This window comes from Lolium rigidum, chromosome 2 (assembly GCF_022539505.1).
Source record: "Lolium rigidum isolate FL_2022 chromosome 2, APGP_CSIRO_Lrig_0.1, whole genome shotgun sequence".
In the NCBI taxonomy this organism is placed as follows: domain Eukaryota; kingdom Viridiplantae; phylum Streptophyta; class Magnoliopsida; order Poales; family Poaceae; genus Lolium; species Lolium rigidum.
Genome location: NC_061509.1, coordinates 281,457,858 through 281,468,324, shown reverse-complemented (window position 1 = coordinate 281,468,324; position 10,467 = coordinate 281,457,858). Strand labels below are relative to the sequence as shown.

The following is a 10,467-nucleotide window of genomic DNA, read 5'->3' as shown; positions in this document are numbered from 1 at the left end:
TTCAAGTTTTCTGCATGTCTCGGGGCTTCATTTTTCGAAAATGCTTCAGATTTAACTACTCCAACAGAAGCACTGGGTTGTGGACTCACACCTTCCTGCTGCAAGATGTGTAGAAAATTATTGGGCATGTGATCTTTAATCTTAATTTCACGAAGCCCATGGAGAGAATCTTAATTCATCTCAATATAATAATGAATAAATACCATCTGCTAAAGATAAATACCATCGCTATGAGAGATTTACCTAAGGTGGAGATGGTGGCGTTCTGCGAGTGCCAGAACCAGAGCTCACATGCCTGCTATTTCTGGCTGCTCAAACTTCATGGCTGTGTTTTCCCTTGTATGTCATGATAACAGATCCAATCTACAATACATGTGTAATACCATATTCTCTGAATATAATAAATAACTTAGTGAGAAAATTTCAGAAAAATTATGCAAATATTAAAAGAAGATAGAATCATGAGCATGAGTTTACTATATATCTAAAAGTCCATATATGTGTACGCGACATTCAAGCAGATATTAAAGAGACAGAGCTTAACTATCTTACCAGCATTTTACGAAAGGAACTCTACACAGCCTGCATACGCAACAATGAAGCAGATTCTCACCTTTCTGATTTCAAACATATCTTTACTGGAGACTGCTTTCATATGCATGTTCTGTTTCTCTTGGTTTTGTGCACCCAACTGTCATCTTGGCATCGTGAACAAAAGATTTTTCAATACATAGCTCTCTAGCAGCATCTAAACACTCTAGCATTTCCGTGGTCTATTCCAAACAGCTCGACATCACCACACCATAACTGTTATCCGTGTGTTCTGCTTTAGCACTCCCTGAAATCTAAAGTTAGTGTCAGCTTCGTGCACATAGATGGTGAGCAAACCTTCTGGTAATTTGCAATCAAAAGTTCATCATCTCAGCTGGAAGGAATGGTTACAAGGGTTGAATTAGTGGCAGTACTTGACAAGATGAATGGCAAGAAGGAAGCATGAAGGTTCAAATGCGTGTGTGGATTTTTTTTCCAAGATTTCTACTGTGAGATGCAAAATTGATCACGTGTAACAAAAACAGCTATTGTGATCACAGCACGGAAAATAGTATGTCGGGCAACAAACCAACACGTAAGTAAAGCATATTCAACCAGCCGTGGATCGTAGGAAATATTCTATGTTTTATTTATTAATCCGCTAACCCTGCTCAAAACCTCAGCGAGAAAAGAGCCCAGTAGTGGTTCATACTTTTGAAGTTGAGCTCGGAAGATTTTAAAAGGTATTCGAAATGACTCCTATTGATTTTGCCTGTAGACATCATTTGTCATGCTATTTCAACAATGCCCTTGGACCAATTTGACATGTCATAAAGTACATTTGTAAACCCGTTCCATGGAGAATAACAGAGCAAGCGAACATTGTAAGATACACTTTTTTCTGTACTAACTCAGTACCTCAGATCTCGACTGCCAATGAGGTAGGCTTTTCTTAATAATATGCAGATTAGACAGAGCATTGTACAGGATATCTTCTAAGATGAGCAACTACTGTACTAATCAGAGTGTTTCTCACCTAGCAGAGTGAAGCTGGGGACGTAGTTGGGTAGAGGGAGATCAGAGATTGACTGTAGTGGCCCTGGAAGAGGTGTGGATAGTGGTCACAGACGGTGGCGATGAGGCAGCTTTTTGCTCCCCTCCTTTCCATGACCGAGCTCCTCATGTCCTTCTGGCGAGCTAATCCCGTCCCTGCGACCTAGTTCCTCACAGACCATGTGGCTGACCTCCTCCTAGTCCCCATGGCCGAGCTCCTCGCATCCCCATCCATCTCTCCAATCTCTACTACCCATATCTCCTCCTAGAGTACCAGTGCGCGGTCGAGCGGCGTGGGATTGGTGTCGGCGCCATCGAGAGCGGCATCGGGAGGCGGCGTGGAAGGATGCGGCGGCGGGGAGAACCCTAGGAAACGGCAGCTCTGGTTCGTGCGAAAGAGAGGAAGGTGAGGGGAGTGGGGTTCGAAACCAAACGACAGACGGTCAGCCACTACCAGTCGGGCGGCCCATGTGGCCTGGCCCAGGCGGGTGGACGACGAAGGACGACCAAACTGAGGGAGAAGGGGGAACACCTTCGTTCTTTTTAAGTAGTAGAGACTAGACTGTACTATGTCTGTCTCAAAAAGGAGGGCGCTTTATTTCGCATGGTCATTGATGCAAGACCCTGATCACAAACATATACCTTACCAAACTACATGGACCGATAATGTGTAAATGATATCGTTGCATTTGTTTTAACAAGAAATTGATTCTATATATCTGTATACTAATTTAATGAGCATATTATATATACAAATCATAGTCAAAGTTGAACATATTATATCGGGTTAATTATTCGTTTGCCACTAGAGACTACCGTATGCTCAGTTTTTCCACTAGCGTGGAATGGTGCTCAGTTTTGCCACTACTTCAGACGCAACTCACTATTAGGAAAACCCTCATCTATGGCGCATGTTTTTGAATTTCCGTGGCGCGTATTCCGTGCGCCACAGAAGACAGGCGACAAATATTTAATTCCATGGCGCATATCTACATGTGCCACAGAATTTAGGCAACCTTCTGTGGCGCACCAGGAAGGCATGCGCCACAGAAAACTTCCGTGGAGTACCCAGCGGTGGTGCGCCACAAATTGTTTTTTGAATTTTTAAAAAATGGCGGCCGGATCTTGATCTAGATCTAGGATTGTTGGATTATTTTTTAATTGAAATTCTCCTGAGGTCGTCGGAGGTGGGTGGCTGGGGTGAGTGGAGGAGGAGGAGGCCGAGGAGGAGGAGGACGAGGAGGTGGTGGTGGTGATCGCCGGAGGAGGAGGAGGAGCAGGTGGTGGTGGTCGCCGGAGGAGGAGGAGGAGGAGTTGGTGGTGGTGGTTGTGGTCGCCGGAGGAGGAGGAGGAGGAGGTGGTAGTGGTCGCCGGAGAAGGATGAGGTCACCGGAGAAGGATGAGGTCGCCGGAGGAGGAGGAGGTCGCCGGAGGAGGAGGTGGTGGTCGCCGGAGGAGGAAGGTGGAGGAGGAGGTGGTGGTGGAGGAGGCCGGGTGTGGAGGAGGGAGGAGAAAGGAGAAGGAGAAGAAGGGAGGAGGAGGAAAAGTGGAGGAGAGGAGGAGGGTGCCACCGGATTCAAATTTCATCCTTAAAATTCTGTGGCGCATGTGCATTTGGTGCGCCACAGAATTTTTTTCAGTTTTGTTTATTTTTTCTGAAAAAAATCTTGACTTTGCCATAACTCTTTACTCTTTTCGAATTTTCCGATTCTAAAAATTAGCTAAAATATGGGCTCCATATATGACTTGCAACTAACATTCGCGCTAACTTTTTTATTAAAGATGCACATCAACCAATAGTGTAATTGTATTATCTAGTACTGTCTTATGCAACTTTAGCCGGCAAGAATAAGAAAGTCAACTGAGAAAAAGCAGATGTATTGTGTGAGTGCTAATTATCGATTGTTGACCTCAAATTTGTACAGCTCTATGTCACACAGAATTGACCAATTTGGGCAGCAGTCTCCCATTAAACATGTCGGCTACAAAGAGCGAACCTGCAAAACAGCTAGAGTGGTACGCAGCATGCTCCAGAAGTGGTACGGCTTGCTACGCTTCACGTACCTGACTTTCAACACGCCGGAGCCGGCGCATATGCTTGGGAACCTAACGGAAACCTCCTGGTATTTGCCGCAGGTTTGAGATTTCAGAATGGAGTGAGCTCTGGAAAGCGCCAGCCAGCCGTCCTCAATTCGTGCTCCTCCTCGCTCGAGGGCTCCCCGGCCCATACCAAAATGTCGGTAACTCGTAGCTTTGCTGTTCAAAACGGGAAGGATTTTTCCTGCGGGCGCGATGCCTCATCGACACATGCGAACCGATCTCTGTTTCGGTTTGAGACTTTCGATCATAAGCATATTTATGCTTGTGATGGAGTTAATAGATCTCACGTGTATGTAAGATCTTGGCGGGCACAACCACGTTATTAAATTTTGGTGTTTTGAGTTGTCCTCGTATGATCTACTTTTTTGTCTTGGACAATAACAAACTCTAATACTTTTGTGAGTTATAGGGTGGTACGAGCGGTTCCCTTGAGATAGTTTGTATTTTTTTTGGAAAAGGTGGCCTATGCATACAACCTTCTGTATTATTTTGTTCAACAAAGATGGTACATCACAAAATGCAAAGTCACCACTGGTAGAAAATTGCCTTTAGTTCTGGTTGGTAAGGGTCTTTAATCCTGGTTTTCCAACCGGAACTACGGAATCAGGTCTAAAGTCCCCCCTCTCAAACTGGGACTAAAGGCCCTCAACTTTCTAGTATTTAAGTTATTTGACCAGTTTAGTCTTTAACAACACTTAATCTCTAGTCAAATTACTAACTCGTGGTCAAACTTTCCGATCGTTCACCCATCCTCAAACTACTCCAACACTAGCATGCTTAACTTCTGAGTTTCTTTCGTCCCGCTTCCAAGTACTTTGCGCACACATTATTGATATTAGTATCATATCAATCCTATTAAGCTCTTGGTCACGATCTCACATTTCTTTATTGTTTGAATTCCAAATAATTATTTGAATAAACAAAACTAATTAAGTAATAATAATCTTGAATAAATAAATAACAATAAATTTTTTTCAAAAACTGAAATCTGAATTTTTCATATTTTCCTTTGGAAGTTGGAGAATCTAAAATTTGGCTACGACCGTAGGTGGTTGAGTTTGGATGTAACTTTTTGCGTAGATACATTTTGATATATTAAACTTTTTTAGAGCTCGTATGCAAAAGTTATTGCCATCTTACAGAAAAATACAATTTTGTTTTTGCAAAATAGATCAAAATACATGTTTGTTATTGTTCATAATAACTAGATCATCTAACCTACCTACATCTAAAAGGATTTTTTATTTTGAATTTTCTATCATCTTTTTGTATTTTAGAAAGCTAAAAAAGCGACCCATGGGGGGTGTGGAACAAAAAAAAAACCTAGAAAGTCTTTAGTCCCGGTTGGTGTCTCCAACCGAAACTAAAGGGACTCGCACCGACCGGGACTAAAGGTCCCGTTTGATCCGCGCTAAAACCGTGCGGCGTTCTAGCCGTTAGAACCAGAACTAATGCTCCGGCCAGCTCCAAAGGAAATGCCCATTTTCTACTAGTGCACCACGCCAAAACTGCACATTTTACAACGAGTAAAGATCATTAGTCCCGTTGGATCAAAACTCACATTCTAGACATGTAAATCATTGTTGTGACAAAAACAAACATGTACAATTTATATGGTGATAATGTGTTGTTTAGGTTGCAACCATTAACTAGTAACGTCGTAGGTATAGCACGATAGCCTAACAATTGGGGACGGCAAAAATATTTGCCAAAACATATTAAGCTGGAATCTTGTTAATTTGAAGTACTCTCAAGATGAATCCAACGATGAGAACATATCGTAAATTGGAGTAGTAAGGGTATCTCCAGCGGCGCGATGCAAATCGGTGTCCGTGAGCGTCCGTTTGCGTCACCTGACGGACGCGAAAATGACCGCGAGACGCGAATTGTCCGTTTGCATCAGGGGCCTCCCCCAGCGGTCCGACGCGTTTTAGACATCCTAGTGTGATGTTTCTTTGCATTTTTCCTTTTTTTGAAGAACTACCCAATTTGTATGAATGATTACTCGAAAACAACTAGCCGCGAAAAAAACTAGTACTGATTACTCGAATCGAACAAGTTCAAACATATTTAACATACAAACTATAGAATAAATTTAAAAATAAAGAAACTATAAGCTAATTCTTGGCCTTCTTGTTAGAAGGCACTGGTTCATCGTCCCCACTCCCGCGCCTCTTTCTTGTCACCTCCTTGTCGGAAGAGGAGCTGCCAGATGACGCGTCCGTAGAGGACTTCGAGTCAGACAAAGGGATGTCTTCGTCGTCATCGTTGGTGAGGGGACGACGACGCGCCTCCCACGCCTGCGCCCTTGCCCGGGCCCTAGCCTCCTTCCTTGCCGCCGCCTTGTCGTCCGCTGCCTCCTGCGCCTCCAGCCGAGCGAACCTGGCGTCGGAGTCCTCCCCCTTCTCGTCCTCGCCGTCGCTGCCAGCGGAGCCTCCGTCTTCCTCCTGGCCGTCGCTGGCATCGGTGCCTCCGTCCTCCTCGTCCTCACTCGCCGTGGAGCGTGGTCGTCGGGCGTGGATCCTGGATCGCTTGGCGTCGCAGGGCTTTCCCACCAATGCAGCCACCCCGGTGACTTGCCCTCGCTCTCCGAATCCGACGGTAGGGTGTAGTCGCTCATGGTGTCTGGCTAGCCGGTGTTGGTGCAGCAGCAGAAGGCGGTTCAACGTGAAATACAGTACACGCAGGGGTTATATTCTGCGGGGATTAACGGCGGCGCGTATAACAAAGAGGCGTGCGGTTGCTTTTCCGCAGCGGTTCGGCACTCCATTCCAGCGGTTGGCGGGTTGAGCGGCATGGTTGCCACTCCAGCGGTTGACATTGGCGCGCTTGATGTGCTTTAATTCGAGGCCGATCGAACCAGGGTCGCTGCCAGGCGGGCCCGTGGGGGAAGCGAACGGACGCTCGGCGCGACCGCGCAGCGTCGCGGAGACGCAAACATGCCGCGTATTTACGCCACGTTTGCGTCGCGACGGACGCCCGGACACGATACGTCGCCCCGCTGGAGTAGGGTGTAGACGAATTTCCGATCCGCGCGACGGTCGCACAGTCGTACGTTTGCGTCGCCCCGTTCGAGATGCCTAATTTAGTTAGCTGATTCGCATGTGCCGGATGGAGTCGTTCCCCTTAATAATAGAAAATGTATAAACTAATATCCTTTAATGGCAGCAGGAAGGCAGGTTCAGCTTTTGTCTTGTAATAGATGACGCGGGAGGTCGTGGAAGCGCACGTCAAAACAGACTCGTGGACCTTTCGTAGCTGGTAGGATTCCGCTTGGCGATCCCATTCCGGAATGGAATCTGCGCTGCGGCGGCCGGCCCAAACCCACCCATCGGGTCGGCTCTGCACTGCTCCCGCCCGCCGCTGTATCAGTGTCAGTCCAGAAACAAAACGAGCTAACCTGCCCTATGTTTTGCTTCCCGCCAAGCTGCACCTGCAGCCGAGCCTTCCTTCAACTGAGCATCAGCAGTTTTGCTGTGCGCCGGCGCTAGTATAAATTGCGGCGCGGATTGAGCGGGCAGAACACACATCAGCTCGACTGAACATCATCAGCAGCAGCATCAAGCCATCAAGCAATCTCATCTAGCAACCACACTTGGATCGACCACCGTGGTTACAAAGTCACCACCATGCCGTCGATTGACAATACCAACGACAATGGCGAGATCAAGCCGCCGGAGCAGCAGCTGGTTTGCGTGACGGGGGCAGGAGGCTTCATCGGGTCCTGGGTGGTGAAGGAGCTCCTCCTCCGTGGCTACCGCGTCAGGGGAACCGCCAGGGATCCTGGTAAGCGCATCGGCTGGCCGTCGGCTCTCGCTGGTCCCTGCTCTAGCTTTCCATCTCTTCCTTTTCACTTGTTTGTCTAATGGCGCTCGCGTGTGACTGGTTAATTTGTGCAGCGGACAGCAAGAACGCGCACTTGCTTGCCCTCGACGGAGCGGAGGAGAGGCTCACCCTGTGCCGCGCGGACCTTCTCAACTACGACAGCCTCCGCGCCGCCTTCACCGGCTGCCATGGCGTCTTCCATGTTGCCTCCCCTGTCTCCAACGACCCCGTCAGTCCCCTGCATCTGCTAACTTCTTGGGATCTTCACATGCATGGTTCGCTTACTGATGACCTGCCGATGCTGGCTGCAGGAGCTCGTGCCGGTGGCCGTGGAAGGGACAAGGAACGTAATCAGCGCGGCGGCGGACGCGGGCGTGCGGCGCGTGGTGTTCACTTCCTCTTACGGCGCCGTGCACATGGACCCCAACCGGAGCCCCGACGCCGTGCTCGACGAGACCTGCTGGAGCGACTACGATTACTGCAAGCAATCAGGCGTAAGCTCCCCTGTCCTCTGCTATGGCGCATCTCAACCAAATTTCCTCCCTGCGGTACCAATGTATCAGTTCAGTCTCTGAGCACGAAAAATCTGTACGTGCAGAACCTTTACTGCTGTGCGAAGATGATGGCGGAGATCACCGCCACGGAGGAGGCGGCCAAGAGGGGCCTGGAGCTGGCGGTGGTGGTGCCGTCCATGACCATGGGACCCATGCTGCAGCAGGCGCTCAACTTCAGCAGCAGCCACGTCGCCCGCTACCTCACCGGCGCCAAGCCCACCTACCCCAACGCCGTCGCCGCCTACACCGACGTCCGCGACGTCGCCCGCGCCCACGTCCTCGCCTACGAGCGCCCCGACGCCCGCGGCCGTTACCTCTGCATCGGCGCCGTGCTGCACCGCGCCCACTTCCTCAACCTTCTGAAGGACCTCTTCCCGCAGTACTCCTTCACCGCCAAGTACGAACGCACACGATGGCGAAATCCTATGTGTTTGATCCCGTGCGTGCGTCGTATGCTCACCATGAATATTTTACGCAGGTGCGAAGACGACGGCAAGCCCATGGCGAAGCCGTACAAGTTCTCCAACCAGAGGCTCAGGGACCTGGGATTAAAATTCACTCCGCTGGAGGAAAGTTTGTACGAGACCGTGACGTGCCTGCAAAAAAATGGCCACCTGCCTCTGCCCGCTCCCGTGGCGCCAAAGCGTGCGTACCTATAATACAAGACACGGCCGGGATCGACAAGCCAAGAAACAGAGGATTCTCCCGATGTTCACCATGGAATTGTGTATTTCAGAAAGTTTGAAATGTTATTTTTTTATTATGAAGAAATCCGGATAATCAATACTATATACCAGAGGCAAGTGTAACAATGTAAATAGTCGTGTAAATCTTTTTCAAGATTGAATGATAAAGTATTTTTTGGATTGGCGGAGAAAATAAAGACGTACAAACTTGTTTTGTGTGGACTAGAGTGTACTATGTCTGTCTCAAAAAGGAGGGCGCTTTATGTCGCATGGTCATTGATGCAAGACCCTGATTACCAAACTACATGGACCGATAATGTGTAAATGATATCGTTGCATCTGTTTTAACAAGAAATTTAATCTATATTTCTGTATACTAATTTAATGAACATATTATATATACAAACCATAGTCAAAGTTGAACATATTATATCGGGTTAATTATTCGTTTGCGCCGTATGCTCAGTTTTGCCACTAGCGCGGAATGATGCTCAGTTTTGCCACTACTTGGGGCGCAACTCACTACTAGGAAAACTCTCATCTCCGGCGCACATTTTTGACTTCTGTGACGCATATTCCGTGCGCCACAGAAGACACGCGACAGATATGCGCCACAGAATTTAGGAAAACTTCCGTGGTGCACCAGGCAGGCATGCGCCACAGAAAACTTTTGTGGCGCACCCAGCGGTGGCGCGCCACATAATTTTTTTAAAAAATGGCGACCAGATCTAAATCTAGATCTGGGACCGCTGGATTATTTTTTTGAAATTTTCCTGAGGTCGCCGAAGGTGGGTGGGCAGGGTGTGTGGGGTGAGTGGAGGAGGAGGTGGTGGTCGTGGTGGTCACCGGAGGAGGAAGAAGAAGGGAGGAGAAGGAGGAGAAGGGAGAAGAAGGGAAGAGGAAAGGTGGAGGAGAAGTGGAGGAGAGGAGGAGGGTGCCACCGGATTCAAAGTGCATCCTTAAAATTTTGTGACGCATGTGTATTTGGTGCCACAGAATTTATTTTCAATTTTATTATTTTTGCAGGAAAAAATCTTGATTTTACCGTAGCTTTTTACTCTTTTTGAATTTGCCGATTCTAAAAATTAGCTAAAATATAGGCTCCATATATGACTTGCAACTAATATTCGCACTAACATTTTCACTAAGGATGCACATCAACCAATAGTGTAATAGTATTATCTAGTACTGTATTATGCAACTTTTAGCCGGCCAAGATTAAGAAAGTCAACTGAGAAAAAGCAGATGTATTGTGTGAGTGCTAATTATCGATTGTTGATCTTAAATTTGTGCAGCTCTATGTCACACAGAATTGACCAATTTGGGGAGTCTCCCATTAAACATGTCGGCTAGGAAGAGTGAACCTGCAAAACAGCCTGCTCCGGAAGTGGTACGGCTTGCTTCGCTAGCTTGACGTACGAGCTGACTTTCAACACGGCGGAGCCGGCGCCGGCGCATATGCTTGGGAACCTAACGGAAATCTCCTGGTATATGCCGCAGGTTTGAGATTTCAGAACGGAGTGAGCTCTGGAAAGCGACGCGCGCCAGCCAGCCAGCCGTCCTCCAAAGGAGGCAAGGAGCAATTGCAATTCGTGCTCCTCCTCGCTCGAGGGCTCCCCCGTAGGCTGTCCCCCGCCCGGCCTCATCGCTTTGCTGTTCGAAACGGAAGGACTTTTTCCTGCGGGCGCGCGTGATGCCTCATCTACACATGCATCACT

The 10,467-nt window shown here is 48.0% G+C and overlaps 1 protein-coding gene across 1 annotated transcript; it reads left to right on the top strand.

Moving 5' to 3' along the window:
* The first annotated feature begins 7,313 nt into the window (after window positions 1-7,313).
* LOC124688943 (cinnamoyl-CoA reductase 1-like) lies at window positions 7,314-8,722 on the top strand. Its single transcript, XM_047222559.1, has 5 exons — window positions 7,314-7,470; window positions 7,584-7,738; window positions 7,821-8,003; window positions 8,108-8,460; window positions 8,542-8,722. Exons 1-5 carry the CDS (start codon window positions 7,314-7,316, stop codon window positions 8,720-8,722), a joined length of 1,029 nt encoding a protein of 342 aa, XP_047078515.1.
* The last annotated feature ends 1,745 nt before the right edge of the window (window positions 8,723-10,467 follow it).

Coding starts and splice junctions, on each gene's coding strand:
- LOC124688943 (XM_047222559.1), top strand. CDS start 7,314: ATGCCGTCGATTGACAATACCAACGACAATGGCGAGATCAAGCCGCCG. Junction 7,471..7,583: donor GGGAACCGCCAGGGATCCTG/GTAAGCGCATCG, acceptor TAATTTGTGCAG/CGGACAGCAAGAACGCGCAC. Junction 8,004..8,107: donor ATTACTGCAAGCAATCAGGC/GTAAGCTCCCCT, acceptor CTGTACGTGCAG/AACCTTTACTGCTGTGCGAA.